This window comes from Elgaria multicarinata, chromosome 4, assembly GCF_023053635.1.
Source record: "Elgaria multicarinata webbii isolate HBS135686 ecotype San Diego chromosome 4, rElgMul1.1.pri, whole genome shotgun sequence".
Taxonomy (NCBI): Eukaryota; Metazoa; Chordata; class Lepidosauria; order Squamata; family Anguidae; genus Elgaria; species Elgaria multicarinata.
This window is the reverse complement of record NC_086174.1, coordinates 143,308,718-143,327,188: the sequence shown is the minus strand read 5'-3', so window position 1 is coordinate 143,327,188 and position 18,471 is coordinate 143,308,718. Positions and strand designations below refer to the sequence as shown.

At 42.3% G+C, this 18,471-nt stretch overlaps 3 protein-coding genes across 3 annotated transcripts in view; 2 read left to right on the top strand and 1 right to left on the bottom strand.

The window, feature by feature from the left end:
• Positions 1–4,489, bottom strand: part of SLX4IP (SLX4 interacting protein) — a 117,422-nt gene extending 112,933 nt beyond the window's left edge. The window contains 2 exon segments of the mRNA XM_063125864.1: positions 3,911–4,216; positions 4,454–4,489. The gene's annotated coding sequence lies outside the window, so the exon portion shown is untranslated.
• Positions 4,490–5,591: 1,102 nt separating this feature from the next.
• Positions 5,592–7,734, top strand: LOC134398104 (uncharacterized). Its single transcript, XM_063125331.1, has 2 exons — positions 5,592–5,679; positions 7,524–7,734. Exon 2 carries the CDS (start codon positions 7,543–7,545, stop codon positions 7,732–7,734), a length of 192 nt encoding a protein of 63 aa, XP_062981401.1. The 5' UTR covers positions 5,592–5,679; positions 7,524–7,542.
• Positions 7,735–18,161: 10,427 nt separating this feature from the next.
• On the top strand, positions 18,162–18,436 carry LOC134398105 (uncharacterized). Its single transcript, XM_063125332.1, has one exon. It carries the CDS (start codon positions 18,162–18,164, stop codon positions 18,312–18,314), a length of 153 nt encoding a protein of 50 aa, XP_062981402.1. The 3' UTR covers positions 18,315–18,436.
• The last annotated feature ends 35 nt before the right edge of the window (positions 18,437–18,471 follow it).

The window sequence follows — 18,471 nt, the reverse complement described above, 5'->3', positions numbered from 1 at the left end:
CCGTGGCTCACCTCTTCCCTCCGCTACCTTCGCTCTTGTTCCCGGGCAGCTGAACGCCTTTGGTGTAAGACCAGGGACCGGGCAGACTTTGTCCATTACAAATTTGTACTCTCCTCTTTCTCTTCTGCCATCTCACTGGCCAAACAGCAGTACTACTCAACGCTGATCCAGTCAAATGCTAGGCATCCTCAGCGGCTCTTTGCGTCCTTCAATTCTCTTCTGAAGCCTAATCCGCCATCTCTCCCCGCCTCTCTGTCTGCTAATAACTTTGCCTTTTTTCAATGCTAAAATCCAAACTATCCGCTCTGATCTGGCCAGCTCTGCTCCTCTTCCAGTTCCTGTTCCTCATTTGTCAGCTCCTCCTGCAAATTTCTCTGCGTTTCCTTCGGTCTCTGCAGATGAACTGTCTACAATACTGCGCTCTTCGAAGCCTTCCATTTGTTCTCGTGATCCAATTCCTTCTCGCGTCTTTATTAATCTTACTCCTGCTATCCTCCCTTCCTTGCTACATATTATTAATCTCTCTCTGTCCTCTGGTTCATTTCCTTCTGCTTTTAAACATGCTACAGTCTCTCCCATTCTCAAGAAACCTACTCTTGATAGGCTATCTCTGTCTAACTACCGACCTGTCTCTTTGTTGCCGTTTGTTTCAAAGATCCTGGAGCGTGCGGTCTACTTTCGCTGTCTTGACTTTCTTTCTAGTAACTCTGCTTTGGATCCATTTCAATCTGGATTCCGTCCTCTGCATTCCACTGAAACAGCCCTTACTAAGATCACCAATGATCTCCAAGTCTAAAGGCCATTATTCCGTTCTTATTCTCCTTGATCTAACTGCAGCCTTTGACACGGTTGATCATGATCTTCTCTTAGATTCCCTTCATGACCTTGGATTTTGTGGCTCTGTCTATAACTGGTTTGCCTCCTATCTAGCGGGTCGCTCTTTCAGCGTGTTGACTAATGGCAGCTCGTCTTCCTCCTTTCCCCTTTCAGTAGGGGTTCCGCAAGGCTCGGTGCTTGGCCCCTTGTTGTTTTCCTTATACATGTTGCCCTTGGGCAAGCTTATTCAATCTCATGGCCTCCAATATCATCTGTACGCCGATGATACACAACTATATCTGTCATCTCTGGAACTTTCTCCTGATGTTCACGATCGTATCTCGGCATGTCTTTCAGATATCTCAGCTTGGCTGCTTCATCGTCGTTTGAAACTTAACATGGCAAAGACTGAATTGCTTGTTTTTCCTCCTAAACCTTCTCCTCATCTCTCATTCTCTCTTACTGTCAATGATGTTACGCTTACTCCGGTCAAGGAAGCTCGTAGCCTTGGCTTTATATTCGACTCCTCGCTCTCCTTTATTCCTCATATTGAGGCAGTAGCTAAATCTTGTCGATTTTTCCTGTATAATATTGCCAGGATTCGATCATTTTTGTCTGTCTCTTCTGCCAAAACGCTTGTTCATGCGCTGGTTATTTCACGGTTGGACTACTGCAACCTTCTTCTCTCTGGCCTTCCTTCTTCTCACATCAGTCCGTTGGTTTCTGTCCACCACTCTGCCGCAAAGATCATCTTCTTGGCTCGCCGCTCCGACCATGTTACTCCGCTTCTGAAATCTCTTCATTGGCTTCCAATTCACTACAGAATCCAATATAAACTTCTCCTGTTAACCTTCAAAGCTTTTCACGGTCTAGCTCCTTCCTATCTCTCCTCTCTCATCTCACACTATTGCCCCGCTCGTGCTCTTCGCTCCTCTGATGCCATGTTTCTCGCCTGCCCAAGGGCCTCTACTTCCCTTGCTCGGCTCCGTCCATTTTCTTGTGCTGCCCCTTACGCCTGGAACGCTCTTCCAGAACATTTGAGAACTACAAGTTCAACCGCAGCTTTTAAAGCTCAACTAAAAACTTTTCTTTTTCCTAAAGCTTTTAAAACTTGATGTTGTGCAGACTTCTACTGTTACTTTCTACTGTTAGTTTTACCCTACCCTGTGCCTGCTTACCCTACCCTGTACCTGTTTGCATTCTCTTCCCCTCCTTATTGTTTTACTATGATTTTATTAGATTGTAAGCCTATGCGGCAGGGTCTTGCTATTTACTGTTTTACTCTGTACAGCACCATGTACACTGATGGTGCTATATAAATTAATAATAATAATAATAATAATAATAATAACAATAACCCAAGAACGACGTTGTTAATTGAAATAGAAACAACAAGCAGATAGACTGAAAGCCTGTCTAGCAAAAATATAGGCAATCGGAGGATGATGAGGCAAAGATCGCCATTCCTTCCACCATGCAGGGTGTAGGAATCTTGGAAGCCTCCGAGTAGGTGGATTTCGGAGGAGCAAGGGTGCAATCCTTAGATGCTGGGAGTTGTAGGACTTTTTTCCTGTCTAAATATATGCATAGGATTGTACCCTTCCTGTCTTTGGATAGGAACCAATGGCGGCGGTGAGTGGGTGGCAGGGAGAAAACAGAACATTTTCAAAATGTCCCGCCTACTGGGGGTGCATAGAAGTCTAAGCGTGTCGGCCTTTCCCTTGAGATTTCAGCTCCGTAACATGCGACTCCTTTTCACACGTGAAGGAGGGTTAACGCTTCTCCCAGATGAAAAGTAAGAGCAGTGCTTTATTAGGGACATAGCGACAGGCAGAACGTATATATTCAAAGGCCAGAAGTCGTTCTGCTTTTTAAAGGAAGACCCTGCCAAAGAGGCTGCAGCATAGGTCCCATACGCAGGGCCGGTGCTACCATAGAGGTCACTCAGGCGGCCGCCTAGAGCGCCAAGCTAAGAGGGGCGCCGCACAGACCAGCACTCATACGCGTTGTTGGCTGTGAGCTGGCCCAGCCTGGCCTGAAGATTCAGCTGGGTGCCCTACGCCCACCCAGCCGAAGCGAAGCCAGGGACGCTGGGGTGGAGGTGGGGCAGCTCCACATTTGGACTTCCGCCCAGAAGCCGCCCTCCCAGAGCCAGGAGGTCAACGCCAGAAGAAGAAAAAGCACATGGCGAGCTCCACCCTGGCTCAAGCCAGCCTCTGCCTTACTCCCGAGGAAAGGGCACTGGGTCATCTCGCCTCTCTCCTCAAACAGGCCGCGATGTCCAGGCAGGTGGGCAAGCGGGACTCCCTCTCCCTTCCCCCAGGAAAGCTAGGGACTTGTGGACTCCTCACAAGGCAAACTCTCCTGCTTCCAGATCCTGCGCGTATGGATCAACGGGACTTGCATCCGAGAAAGCGTTGCACCAGGAGGCACCGGTGCAGCCCGATCCGCCTATGCCTCCTTACTCGGAAGCTTTATTGCCCCGAGTAAACGTGCGGAGGGGATCGGGACGCCAGGCTGCATAGCGGGTTGCGTTCGCACAGAAGTAAGTCCCAGTGAATTCCAGATGGCTTGGTCCCAAATCGAAGTGAGCCAGTCCCAGCTCTCCACTCGGCACACACGGTTGGACTTCTGTGCAATTTTTGGGGGTGGTGGTGGTGCAAGTAGCTTGCTTTGTCTAGGGAGCAAAATAGTCTGGCACCGGCCCTGCACATACGTTTGATTTGTATGAAAGTCTGTAGACCAGCCCTGATAAACCCACTGCCGGAAATTCAAATGTGTTAGACTACAACTCCCAGCATTCCTGATCCTTTGCCATGCTGGCTGAGGCTCATGGGAGCTGTGGTCCGAAACATTTGGAAGGCACCATGCGGGGGAGGGGGGGAAGCTGCTCCAGATAGAAGGAGAACGGGGACAGAGGACGAAGGGATGAGAAAGACCAAACCCAGTGAAGAAAGGCCCAGGGCTGGGTTCGGACGACACGCTAATCAAATGGGGAGGGGTAACAGGAACAGAATGGGAAACCGGTGATTAGCGTGTCGTCCGAACTCAGCCCAGGGCTCGCTCGCTCGCTAGCAGCCCCACATCCACTCACCATGGTATCACAAGCCTCTGCTCCAGCGCCCTATTGCACAGCCCTAGAGAGGGAGGGGAGAGGCCGAAGCAGTCCGCACGGCCGCCTGCTTTCCGGTTTCGTGCGGGGCTCCTTCCATCTCCCTTGAGAGGAGGGATCACAACGTGTTTGCATCCAGACGAGCCTGGGGCGGGGGGCGAAGTGCGAATGGGCAACAGCTGAATTCACCCAGGCTCCGTCACCACGCTGATGTCAGTCACGATCTCTCCCTCCCTCTGCTATAAGCACAGGCAGCATTTCTGGAACAGTTTTCTTAAGGGCGCAATCCTGCACATGTTTAGCCAGAAAGAAAAGGAAAAGTTCTACAACTTCCAGCATTCCCAGCCGAGCATGCTGGGAGTTGTAGGACTGCCGCCCCTGTCTAAACATGCATTGGACTGCGCCCTTAATGTATTGAAATTTTAAACCATATCCCAGAAAACCTGAATTTTGAGTCTAGTAGGGAAGGGGGTGGAGTCGCAGACCTATGCAACTTATTGTTTCCTATGCGCCCCTTAAGCTTACCCCCTATAAATAGAGTGCCAGGGCTTCAAAAATTACTACGAAATCCGGTCTGCGCACAAAAGAACGTGGCCCCTCATGAGCCCTCTTATCCGCCCCATTCAAAATGGCGGCCACTTTACAAAGCTCCATTGAAAAAGGAGGCCTTGCGTAGGCTCGGCACTTCCTGCCCTATTCAAAGATGTCGACCGCTACTTCCCCGTTTAATGCACGACATCCGGGCGCTTCGGCTAGAGCTGGACCACGTGATGGGGGACAGAACCCCCCCCCCCGCCAGTTTAATTCGAGGAAAGGCGAATTGCTGTTATTCTACGCAAAGCTAGACGTCCTGCCGCCAGTGGCTTCAAGCCTGCTCAACTCTTCATAGGACTGGTCTTCATGGCTGAAACTTTTAAGCTTAAACACACCTACAGTCCAATCCTTTACAGGTCTACTTAGAAGTAACTCCTGTTGCTTTCAGCGGGACTTACTCCCAGGTAAATGGGTATAGGACTGCAGGAGAAACTAGCAACCTGATCTATACATTTTTACACAAAAACACGCCGTTGCAATTGTGCATTGCGTTGCGCCTTTACTTGAAACGTACATAATTAAATTAGTGTGGTGGTTCAAAATCCCCCTTAGCCATCAAGCTCCCTAACAATAGGGTGACCCTATGAAAAGTTGGACAGGGCTCCTGTATCTTTAACAGTTGTATTGAAAAGGGAATTTCAGCAAGTGTTATTTGTATATATGGAGAACCTGGCGAAATTCCCTCTTCATCACCACAGTTAAAGCTGCAGGTACCCTGCCCTCTTTTGTATCTGGTCAAAGTATAGCTGCAGTATAGCTCCTGCAGCTTTAACTGTAGTGATGAAGAGGAAATTTCACCAGGTGTGACATGCAGACAAATGACACCTGCTGAAATTCCCTTTTCTATACAACTGTTAAAGACACAGGAGCCCTGTCCTCCTTTTCATAGGGTCACCCTAGAGAAAGAGAAGAAACGGTGGCCGTTGGAAGAAGGAAGCGTTGTAGCACATACTACAGTTCCCAACATGTATCCGGTAATGCTTGCTTGGGCTGGTGGTCGGTCCTCGGGCCGTGGTGTGTCCTGGGACTTGTAGTCTCGGCCTCCTGGATTCCGTTTCCGGAGAGAAAAGTGGAGTCGAAAGGCTTGGAGAGTGGGTGGCCGGCGCGCCTTCAGAGCATTTGCTAGCTCACCCCACAAGAAAGAGGCTGAGAGAGAGGTACTGGCCTGGAATTAGAGCAGACGAATTGCCGGGGGAGGGAGGGGTTGAAATGATAAAAGTTTTTGACCTTTCCGAAGGAGAGGAAGGAAGGAAGGCCCTCGACCAACGGAGGCTGGTGGCTCCGATTTTGGTGGGGCTGTGAATCCATTCTGGGTTTCAGTCAGAACCACCTAGAACTCTACATAGGTGCTGACCCTATTTTGGTGATATGTCCCAGCACCTCAGAAAGCTCCTTTAGAGCTCTGGCTGATTCTGACTGAAACCCAGAATGGCTTCACAGGTCCTCAAAAGTCAGAGCCACCAGCCTCCACTAAGTTTGGCCCATCTATTCTACCCACCATCACCAGAAACACTCCCATTGTTTACTTGCAAAATACCGCTGGAGAAGAGCAAGAGGGAAGAAGCAACTCAGTTCTGGCATGCAAAATGCTGTGCTTGGGTGCAGTTGCAGGTTCTTCCTCGTCCTCCACCTTCCCCATACTTTTTGAGCCTCCCGCCCCCTTGAGATGAATGAGATTTTTTGCTTGAGCTAGCTAGCTAGATAAATAACTTTTTTTAATATTTGAAAGATTTAGGCTGTAATCCTGTACAGGCTTATCTGGGAGTAAGTCCCATTGGACTCACTAGAGCTTACTTCTGAGTAGACCTGTATAGATTGCACTAATTGTTTGACTTAAGCCCGATGTTCACAAATGTTGAGGTGCTTGGTGCAGGGTGGAAGTTGGAGATTATGATGCCACAACCCTCCACTATTATCGTTCTTCCTTCAGTTTGGCTCAGCTTTTAAGGCTTCTGACTTGCTACATCCAGGTTGATAAGGTGGGTGGGGTATGTGTGTATATGTCATCTGGTATCATCAGATTGGGTAATGGTCAGGAAGGACTTCCCCCTTTCAGAGTTACTGGTGCTGTATAGGAAGACTGCTTGCTGTGTCCTTTGGTTCCTTATGGATAGAGTATGTGCTGTGTAAATACCTAATCTTGTGTACTGAGCTATTCCACTCTTCTAATTCATGCTAAAAAACTTTTTTAAAAAACTACCCTCTCTTGGTTCGGTACTCACAACTGTTAATACTTTCTTTTTTAAAAAAAACCACATGACACTTATATCCCACCCTTAGAAGAGCTCAGGGTGGCCTAAATGGTTTTCTTTTTGTTCATAAGTATGCATTGAAGGGATGAGAAATGTTTCTTTACTTACTCCATGAAGCCTAGATTTTACTGAGGTTGTTGTTGTTAAATAGATTTGTATCCTGTTTTTCAGGGTAAAAACCCTCACAGAAGTGTATTTCAACGTACTTTAAAAATGAAATAATCAAACCATAAAAGCAACAAGCAATATTTAATACATAAAATAACAAATAAGATAGTAGCGGCAGATAATACTTAAGTTAAATACACAGTACACTAAATTTAATGGAATGCAGACTTGAAATTCCTCCTAAAGACCAGCAAAGAGGGGTTGCATTTTCTGTGGAAGGGTTTTCCAAAGATGCAGGGCCACCATGGAAAAGGCCCTGTCAATCTCACAGCTCTCACCAGTTGATCAGAGTATAGGGCGCTGGACATGGATTTTGAAGTGTGGGCAGACTCGTACAGATGTAGGCAGTCCTTCAGAAACCTGGTATCAAACACTTTAAGCGTTGGCCTGTGCTGCATCTCTTCAGACAGCAGGCGGGGAAACAGCATGATCAAAACATTCCACTGTATATATATTTAGAAGCCTAGCTTATCTGGGGGAGAGCTAAGCTAGAACCCTCTCCCTGGTTGTAATTTTGCCTGTTCAGAGAATTATTTTGTGTTTAATAGAACATATTTAAAATTCTCAACTTCTTTACATAGGTAGTGGCCAGTACACACTATGGGCCTTAAAACCATTTGGAAGAACTACAGAGTTTTGATTGTTATGGGAACTGGCCTTGCGCTGGTACATTGGGGCTGGTATAACATGAAGTCCAGTCCCATTTTCCATCCCAAGAGAGATGACCTGCTCCCAGAGTCTGGCAATGTGACATATGTGCTGCAGCAGAAGAAACAAAATAAAGGAAAATAGTCAGACAGTGCTGCAGAATAACTGAAAGGTAAGTTCCTGTTGCAGCAAGAACAAAGTCGTTACAAGAACGTAAATCAAAGAGAAGCTTGTTAATGCAATTACATTCGGGATTGCCCTTTTTTTCTTCAAACCCACTCCCCATCTTGGAAATCGGTTCCCTTCATCCAGTTTTTACAGTTTCAAGATCCCTCTTTGCATGGAACAGCGGTTTGCATCAACTCATAATGGTGACCCTGCTTCTCCAGCGCAGGCACAGATTTACACCGGTGGTTTCTAAAAGTAAATCAAGAAGAGGGATGGGGGGAGAAGGTTTAATTGGCAAGTGGACAGAGCTGGATATCTTGTAAATTCTTTCTTACGTTTGAAAGACCGTGTTCTCCCTTATGAGCCTGCCCGTGCTTTGAGATCTTCTGGAGAAGCCCTTCTTTCAGTCGCACCATCTTCATAGGTGCGCTTGGTGGGAACATGGGAGAGGGCCTTCTCGGTGGCTGCTCCAGTGCTTTGGAACTCTCTTCCCAGGGAAGCTAGGCTGGCTTCCTCCTTAATGGGCTTTCGGAAGCAGGCTGAAACTTTTTTGTTCCAGCAGGCCTTTGGAGAATAATCTGGCCCTCCATCTATGTTAATGTCTTATAATTTTGTTGTGTATTTTAAACGTTTATGGTTTTGTTTCCCCGCCCCCCCGCCCCGCCTCATGTATGTTTTAAACTTTGTAAGGCCGCCTTGAGGCCCAGCATTGGGCAAAAGGCGGGATACAAATAAATATTTATAATAATAATAATAATAATAATATCTGCTCTGCTTGCCTAGCATAGTATGATTTGGCATGCAGCAGCAGCACCTTTGAGAGAACTTTGTTTTTATCTTGTTTAAATTGTTTTAACTTCATATGTCGTCTAGGTATTCTGTATATAGGCATATAAACTGAAATAATAATAATAATAATAGCAGCAGCTGCAGTGGCATAGTAGCCAAGAGGCTAACCTACAAATCAGCAATGGAGAAAGCATACTTTGCAGGATTGTTGTATGGAACACAATGGGAAGCGCTTTGTGGATGGCTTTGGAGTTTTCAGATGCTAAGTAATATTATGGCGTCCTTGTTTGCAAAGCTCTGGCTGAAGCAGCAGCATAGGATCAAACCAAAAGAAGGGTTTGTGTTTTCATAACAAACAACAAAAGTAACCGTGGTTTTAATTTTCTTCCGTTTAATGATGAAAATGACCCGTGAAAATGGATTGGGTTTGGGAACCTTTGAAACAAGTGTGGGCAATCAGATGTCTTGAGAGTATGAGTTTTCATTATTTATGGTTACACAGGTAAATCTGAACATGCTTTAAATATAAGTTATCATATATGTATATGTATGCATATGTATATATGTGCACATGTGATATAGATATATACACACACATCTGCTTATAGTATTTAAACCTACTTTCCCAGCGGCTTAAATTCATTGGCTTTAGTATTTTTAATCAGTTTATATTTTCATACATGTGGCAAAGCTGGATTCAGGCACTGCTGCACATCTGTAATGAATGTGACGCAGTGCAGCTGCGGTTCACCACCTGCCTCAGCAGAGCTGCTGTAAATACAGTCTTTATGCATAATTCAGAGCAGCGCAAGCAGAAGCTATTAAAGTGAAGCTTGTATCTTGCTCTTTTGCAAAATATGTATTATTATTTTTCTTTTAAATTTTTTTTATTTTATTTTCTACAATACTTAAAACATACAGCATTACAATTAAAGAAAACAACATACTACATAAATGTTGAATAAATGTTGAATACATAATATCGTATCTAAATAACATAATCAAACTTAACATAGAAGTGCACCCCCCACCTCGGGATCTCATTCCTGATTCCAAAATCTCATACTTTCTTCTGCTGGCGGTTTCCCACTTCCCTTAGAAAACACAAATATTAGGAACTGTTTCCAAATTCCTTCAAAATCATTTGTTTTAGCTACACCTCTTCTCCATTTAATATTACAAGTCAATTTATCATTAATAGCTATATCCCATACTTCTTTGTACCATTCTTCAATAGAATATTCCCCTTGAATCTTCCAGTTCCTAGCTACAATCAATCTTGCTGCAGTCAGCAAATTTGTTATCAATTCCTTAATTTCTTTTTTACATTTAAAATCTTCAAATAGTGACAGTAATGCAGCTTTTGGTGTTCGTTCTAGCTTCATTCCCACAATTTCTTCAATCTCCAAAAACACCATCTTCCACATTTTTGTACATATTTGCATTCCCACCACATATGTAAATAGGTTCCTTTTCCCCCACATCCTCTCCAACAATTTGCTGAATGCTGATTATTTATCTTGTTTAATCTAACCGGGGTTAGGTACCACCTCCATATAATTTTAAAATAATTCTCTTATTCTTACTGACATATTTCTCAACGCTCTTTGTTTCCATAGTCCCTCCCACCTCTGTTGTCCTATTTGTACATTCAAATCTGTCTCCCAAACCATTTTACCTGAACTATCCATCAACCCTTTCTCCACCAATATTCTATATATTTCACTCATTAACCCTTTTGACACTATTCTTTTCCCTTATCATTTTCTTCTTAACTATTAATTCCTCAAACTTCATCAATTCTCTACAATCTCCATTTTCTCTTACCCACTTTTTAGTCCACTGTTCTAATTGCCAATAATTTAACGAAGTTAATTTTTTATCTTTTAAAACCTCTTCCAAATCCTCTCTTGTATTCATTTCTCTTAACCATTCCCTTAATTTCATTTTATTTTTTTCTATTAAAACTTTACTTAATCTACTCTTTAATTCCTCTGGGAAATTCTTTAACATTATTACCGGTGATAGAGGTGAGTTGCTCGGGAGCAACTCCCCTTTATATTTACTCCAAATTTCCCAGTGAAACCTCAAGAGCGGGTTACCTATGCTTTCCACCCATTTTTTTTTCCTTCACTAAAAAATACATTTTCCAAATTAATCTCTATATTACTTGTAGTTTTATCATCCATCCAATCTAATTCTCCTATTCCTATAATTGCCTCAACTATATGTCTTAACCTATTAGCTACGTAATATAGTTTAATATTTGGGAGACCCAATCCTCCCTTTTTTTGACTTAAATACCATTTATTCTTATTTACCCTCGCTTTCTTATCTCCATTACAATAATTGTTTATAATATTTTGCCAACTTTTTATCTCTAATTCTGAGATTTTTATTGGTAACATCCTAAACACAAAATTAATCTTTGCTAAAATCTTCATTTTTATTAATGCTATTCTTCCAAACCAGGATAAATTTAATCTTTTATATTTCTCCAGTTTTACTAAGATCTCTTTTTTTAAACTGTTTAAATTCTCTTTCTCTAAACTCTCTAAATTCTGTGTAATTTTAATTCCCAAATATCTAATCTGTTCCTTAACTCTCATTTCTCTTCCCTTTTCTTCCCAATCCTTCTCTTCCTTTTTAGTATATTTAAATAACATAATCTCTGATTTGGACCAATTTATTCTTAACCCAGTAATATCCTCAAATTCTCTCAGTTGCTGTTTAATTCTTCCCATCTTTCCTATTGGATTCTTAATAGTTAGCAGAGTATCATCTGCAAACATATTCAATTTTATATTTTTACTACTACCTATTCCTTCTATCTCCCCATCATCTCTTATTGCATTCGCCAATAATTCCATTACCATTACAAACAGGACCGGCGAGAGTGGACATCCTTGTCTTGTCCCTCTGGCTAGTCATATCTTATCTGTAACTCCATCATTCACTACCACTACGGCTGTATTTTGAGAGTACAACTGTTCTATTATAGCTTTAAATTTATTCCCAAATCCCATTTTATTTAAAAGCATCTTTAAAGCTTGCCAGCTCACACAATCAAAAGCCTTGAAAATATCCAATGCCAGAATTCCCGCTTTAATCTTAGACTTTTTTATCACCTGTATTGCATTCAAAACTCTTCCCACTAAGTTATGCATTTGTCTACCTGCTACAAATCCACATTGATCTTCCCCTATATATTCACCTATAAATTTATTCAACCGCCTTGCTAAAATAGTTGAAAAAATCTTAGCATCTTGATTTATTAATGAAATAGGTCTATATGAATCAGGGACAGTCAAATCTTTATCTGGTTTTGGTATTAAAATTATTAATGAATGTTCCCATGATTCTGGTGTCCTTTCTCCTTCCAATATGGAGTTGTACAGCTTCAATAATTTCGATACTAAAAAAGGTTTAAAAACCTTATAATATTCTGATCCTAAACCATCTACCCCAGGTGATTTACCCACTTTCAAATTTTCAATTACTTCTTCTATTTCTCTTTGAGTTATTACCTTCTCCATTAACTCTTTATGTTCTATTTTTATTCGCTTCTTTATATACTTTTCTGTATAAACTTCCAGCTTCTTTTTTTGAATATCTTTTCCCTTATACAATTCTTGATAAAATCCTTGAAATTTTTTCATTTTGCCCTTCATTATATGACAATAATTCCCTTGTTTATCTTTCAATATTCCTATCCCATTCCTGGCTTTTTCCTTTTGTGTGAGTCTGGCAAGCAATCTAGAATTTCTATTGCTATTTTCAAAATACTCCCTTTTCATATAAATTAAATTTTTCTGAACTTCCTCTAAATTTAAATTTTCTAATTGTTTTTTCTTCGCTTGTATTTCTATTAATTTATGTTTATTTTTAAGTTGCCAATAATCTTTCTCCAATTTCTTAATCTCTTCCTCCAACTTTTTCTGCTCTACAAATTGTTGCCTCCTTAAATTACACATTTCTCTAATACATATCTCTCTTGCTACCTCCTTCATGGTATCCCAAACAACTGCCCTTGTCGTTCCTCCCTTCTCATTAATTTCCCAAGTCTCTGACAATTCCCTTTGCATTTTTTCTACCACTTTATTATACTTCAAAATTTTTGTATTTAATTTCCACCTAAACGCTTCTTTATAATTCTTTCTAACTGTAAACTCTAAACTTAGCAATGCTTGATCTGTTACCTTTATTACCCCCGTTTCCATTTTACATACCTTAGTTGCAAACTCTTTTGAAACAAATATATAATCTATCCTAGAGTATGTATGATGAACTGAAGAGTAGTAAGAAAAGCCAGGGTTCGCCCCACTAAGTAAACGCCAACAATCCACATAATCTTTTTCTTTTACTAACTTGTTCAATATAGTAATATTATTTCTCTTTTCCGCATTAGTGGGGTTTGACCTGTCCAATCTATTATCCATTACCATATTAAAGTCCCCAGCTAAAATAACATACCCCTCCTTAAACTCCTCTATTTCTTTAAACAATTCCATATAAAACTCTCTATGTCTCTCATTGGGGGCATAAACATTAACTAATGTATATGCTTCACTTTCAATTTGTCCCTTTATCATAAGATATCTACCATTATCCTTTTTTATAGTTTCTAATGTAAATCCGCTTTTTTTAAAATCAAAACAGCCACTCCATTTTTTTGTTGTTGTCCCCAGTGACTTTTCATAATAAACTGACCATTTTGTACGTATTTTGTTTACTCCCTCGAACCCTTGGTGAGTTTCTTGCAACATAATGATATCAGATCTTTCTCTGTTTAACATTTGTTCAATTCTCCTCCTTTTCACGACTGCCCCCAGACCTTTGACATTGAGCGTTGATACTTTAATTTTCTTATCCATATTTAATCTTTTGATACTCCTTCCGATCCCGTGTGCTCTGCAACTCATAAACACATACAACAAAACACAAAAACCCTAACCCCCCCTTCAAATCCCTCCCTCCCACCCTATTAAACCCCCCTCCTCCCATCCTACCCCCACCTCTTCCCCCCCCCCCGATCCCCGTAAGTCTACCACTCCGGCCATTATCTACCTTTAAGGGAGGGGGGGAGGCGGTGCTCCGCCTGAGCGGCAAGACCTCTATATTTAACAACTTTTATGTATTATCTCATAAACCATTTATCAAATTATTGCGTCCCAGATGCCCCAACTTCAGCTCCATTCCCAACTTCAGCTTCCAGACTTGCATCCTTAAACAAACCCAAACTCTTCAGCAACTCCTTGCCCTGATCCAAAGAGGTTACTCTGTACTGCCTCCCACCATGTGAAAACCTTAAAAAAACAGGGTAACCCCAAGCATACTTTATTGCATTCTTTGTTAACGTTTCAGTTATTTGCTTAACGCTGCGTCTCCATTGGAGTGTTTGCTGACAAAGATCATTGTAGATTTGCGCTGCTTTGCCTTTGTATTTTATCATAACCATAGACCTCAATTTCTTCATAAGTTGCTCCTTTTTGTAGTAACTGCCAAATTTCACTAGGATGTCTTTAATTGCTCCTCTGTAGTTTGCTCCTCCCGCTCTATGAATCCTTTCCAGCTCACAGTCTTTTAATTCCAGATCAGGCATCATGTCTTTAAACCACTTCAAGATTATTTTTCTCAAATCCTCTCCTGGTTCTTCAATAAAGTTTTTAATTCATTCATTAGATCTTCGATCTTGATCTTGTAAATGGATCAGCTTTAATTCTTGTTCCTGGAACTTCACATCACAACTTTTTTCAAAGACATCCTGCCTTTTCTCCAATGATTTTACTTCAACTTCTAACATCTTTATAGCTCTGTCATTCTGGGCAATCTTGTCAGCCAGCACCCCCATCCGCTTATCTGCCTTCTTCGAATGTTCATCCATCTTTTTAATCAGAGTTGCGTTGCTATCCAATATCAAGCTCTTAAGTTCCTCCATAGAAGTTGGCGCCATGCCAGCTTTCTCCGCCATCTTGTCAGTCCCGTTTTCGCTCTCGCTCCCACTCCCACTACTTTGTATAACTTCTTCTGTGGGCACCTTTTCAAGACGGGCAAGATTATGATTAGAGGGGCATTTCCGCTGTCAAGTAGCTTTTCCAGGAATTTTTTTTTTATTTTCTAACGTTCGGCATAGATCTATTTATAACTATTGCTTAATGTTCCGAATAACAATCAACACCGTCTCTCTTTCCATGCATAAAAACCACTTTCTTCTTTCGATGCTTTCTGATGGGTGAATTTATTGCCAATTACTCTTTCTTCCCAGATAAGGAGTATATTTCACAGTAATTTATCAGACCAGGCGATGGAAGAGCTCCAACAATAACAACTCTCTACTTTCAATTTCGTTCTTTCCGCTCTCCGCTCCACCCGACTGATTTACAAGCCCGAGCACCGGGCTAATTTCCTCACTCCTTATACTGATTATGCTTCCAAAAATAACATTTTCACCCTAAGTTAAACGTCATAGTCATTTCCATTAATTTTCATTAGAGACCCATGCCTTTTTAAATGAGTTAATTGAGTTCTCAGATCCCCCGTCAGGGAGCCTCTCAAGAAGAAGTCTTACCCTCTCATGGCGTCCAGCTCCGCCCCCCTTATTATTTTTCTTGACCTGCCTGTCTGCAAACTTCAGTGATCTCCACCAAAAGGTCCCCCCACACTAATCTGTTCCCGTGAGCATAGAAAAATATTAGCTATCGATATCTTTTTCAAATGTCAGTGCAGTTCTTCTAGCCCTTCCTGCTGATTTATATGAGCAGACGTGGACATGTCAATAAAATGTAACAGGCAGGTGTGGTCCTGAACTAAGCCAACCCCCCCATTCTAAAAGTAGAATAGACTACTGGGATAAATCACCCCCAACAACAAAACTCCATAGCCACCTCACAACAAAATTCAGATACACCAGTATAGCACTCAAACCACCCACTCACCCAGCCTCAGATATCTGGCTATAGCAGCCTCCCTCTCCCCTTCAGCAGAGAGACATGTGTTGTAGGAAGGACATTCAAGAAGTTGCCACAGGTCGGTCAAGTTCACAAATGGTGAATACCTACCAGCACAGTGATGGCTGTTGCTGACCAGATACAATGTCCACAGAGAATTCTCACCACGGAGATATGAATTGTGAAAGCCTCGGTGATGGCATAACTATTTGTGATTCTCCAATGCTCAGTACCCATGGCAATTTACAAGCCACGGGTGATCCTTGCCTGCTCACGCACAGAGTCGACGGAAGTATGGTTGGTGTTTTGAAGGTCACAGTCTGGACATTGACAAAGGCCACACGGATGACCTCATGCCTGTACAACAGGGGTGTCAAACCTCTCAGCCCGAGGGCCGAATTCCGTTTGGGAAAAGTTCTTGGGGGTTGCATTCCAGTGGTTGGTGGAGCCAAAGATAAAGGGGCGGGGCCAAGAAACAAAAATACCAGCTTATTTTAGCTTAAAGCTATTGCTGCCAGTAACTACGAGACATTTTAACTTTTTTAGAGTGGGAAAAAATGTGCAAATCTGGGAAACCATCAAAAGTTTTGGGGAAGAGGGCGTGGCTTTCTGGAGAACCCTAGAAGGCCAGATTTGGACTCCAAGCTGGGCCAGAAATTTTGGGTCTTCTCCTACCCCTTGCCAGAATTTGGAATCTATTGATAAGGACTCATGGCGCACCCAATGGAGAAAAATGGGTATAGCAGCACACTCTCACCTTACCTATTCAACTTGTATGCAGAACACATCATGCGACGTGCTGGGCTTGACGAATCCAAGGCTGGAGTTAAAATCGCAGGAAGAAACATTAACAATCTCAGATATGCAGATGACACCACTTTGATGGCTGAAAGCGAGGTGGAGCTGAGGAGCCTTATGATGAAGGTGAAAGAAGAAAGTGCAAAAGCTGGGTTGCAGTTAAACCTCAAAAAAACCAAGATTATGGGAACCAGCTTGATTGATAACTGGCAAATAGAGGGAGAAAACGTGGAGGCAGTGACAGACTTTGTTTTTCTGGGTGCAAAGATTACTGCAGACGCTAATTGCAGCCAGGAAAACAGAAGTTTCCTTCTTGGGAGGAGAGCAATGACAAATCTTGATAAAATAGTTAAGAGCAGAGACACCACACTGACAACAAAGGTCCGCATAGTTAAAGCAATGGTATTCCCCGTAGTAACCTATGGCTGCGAGAGCTGGACCATAAGGAAAGCTGAGCGAAGGAAGATAGATGCTTTTGAACTGTGGTGTTGAAGGAAAATTCTGAGAGTGCCTTGGACTGCAAGAAGATCAAAGCAGTCCATACTCCAGGAAATAAAGCCAGACTGCTCACTTGAGGGAATGGTATTAAAGGCAAAACTGAAGTACTTTGGCCACATAATGAGAAGACAGGATACCCTGGAGAAGAGGCTGATGCTAGGGAAAGTGGAAGGCAAAAGGAAGAGGGGCCAACCAAGGGCAAGATGGATAGATGATATTCTGGAGGTGACAGACTTGACCTTGGGGGAGCTGGGGGTGACGACAGCCGACAGAAAGCTCTGGCGTGGGCTGGTCCATGAAGTCACGAAGAGTCGGAAACGACTGAATGAGTAAACAACAACAAAAGCACAGGAATTGGTTGGTCAAGAAAAAGCAAAACATTTGCAGTGAATAATCCTGCCTTTCCTAGTTTCCCTTTCTGTAAATTTAACTGAAATAGCCTGCACAGTTTCCCCTCAAAATCATGAGCACTAGAGACTCTGTCGGAATCCTGAAAAAGCCATTAAAGTCTCTACCATTCAGCTGCATCACCTAATATCCTGCAACTGGGAAATGAATAAGCCCTCTCTTCTCCAGTGTATACACAAACATTTTAGCAATTCCTTAACATAAAGAAATGTGAAGTTCCCCACCTTTGGTAAATGTCTCCTCTAGTACAGCCTTGGGTTTTTTGGGTGCCAGATCGTCTCCTGTCAGACATATGACAGGGCTTTAAATAAGCCCAAACTGTTAGAATGATAATCCTACTGATCTTCTTAGTGTGAATTGCCTCAATAAGTTCTGAGAAAAGGTGTGAAAATTTCAGTCACATTTCTGCTGCATGCCCCAAAATATAAGTGAAATGAAACCCTACAAAATGAGGGAGTTTTCTTGGCAAAACCAATATCTGCCTACATTGGTTAATGCTATCCTCCTCTATATTTTAAAGATATCAATCATTTCGGAGTTTTGCATTATGTATTGAGGGGTTTGGGGTAGGGGAGAGATAATTGGACAAACTACCTGAATTTTTCAGCCAGTTTGAATATACACTATGCTGTAGCCCACTAGCCCTACTGAAAGATAATTTTTGCCCATTTCCCCTCACTATTCCTTTTTCCTTGGGTGTCATGTCTTTTTAGATTGGGCAGGGACAATATTCTTTTAGTGATTATTTGCGAGCTGTTTCAGGAACCTTTTGGGCTGAGGAGTGGGATAAAAAATACTTTAAATAAATAAGTAGTCTCAAGTTTTTCAGAACAGTTTTTATTGAAATAAGTTGCATCAACAAATGCATAGCTCTGACTTCGATTGTAGCTTCATGAAATATTATATTTTTATTATTGCAGGTACATTTCACTTAGTTGTTTTACGTCTCCGGGAGCAAAAGAGATGACGAAGATCAGCTGGATTAGAAAGAATTGGCTGCTCGTGGCTGGACTGTCCTTTGTTGGTGTCCACGCTGGGACCTATCTTATACAAAGAGCTGCAAAGTCCTCTGCTAAATCGGGCATGGAAATGAAATCAAAGGGCCTTGATGAATGAAGCTGTTTCTACATTTGCCACATTTCTCAACTAACATAGCAATTTGTTAAATATCAGAGAGGTCCTGCCCTCTCCCTACGCATTGTCACGTTTTGACTGTAAAAGAAAAGACACGTGTTGTGCACGCTCGTATGTATCGTTAATTAAAAAGCGTCTT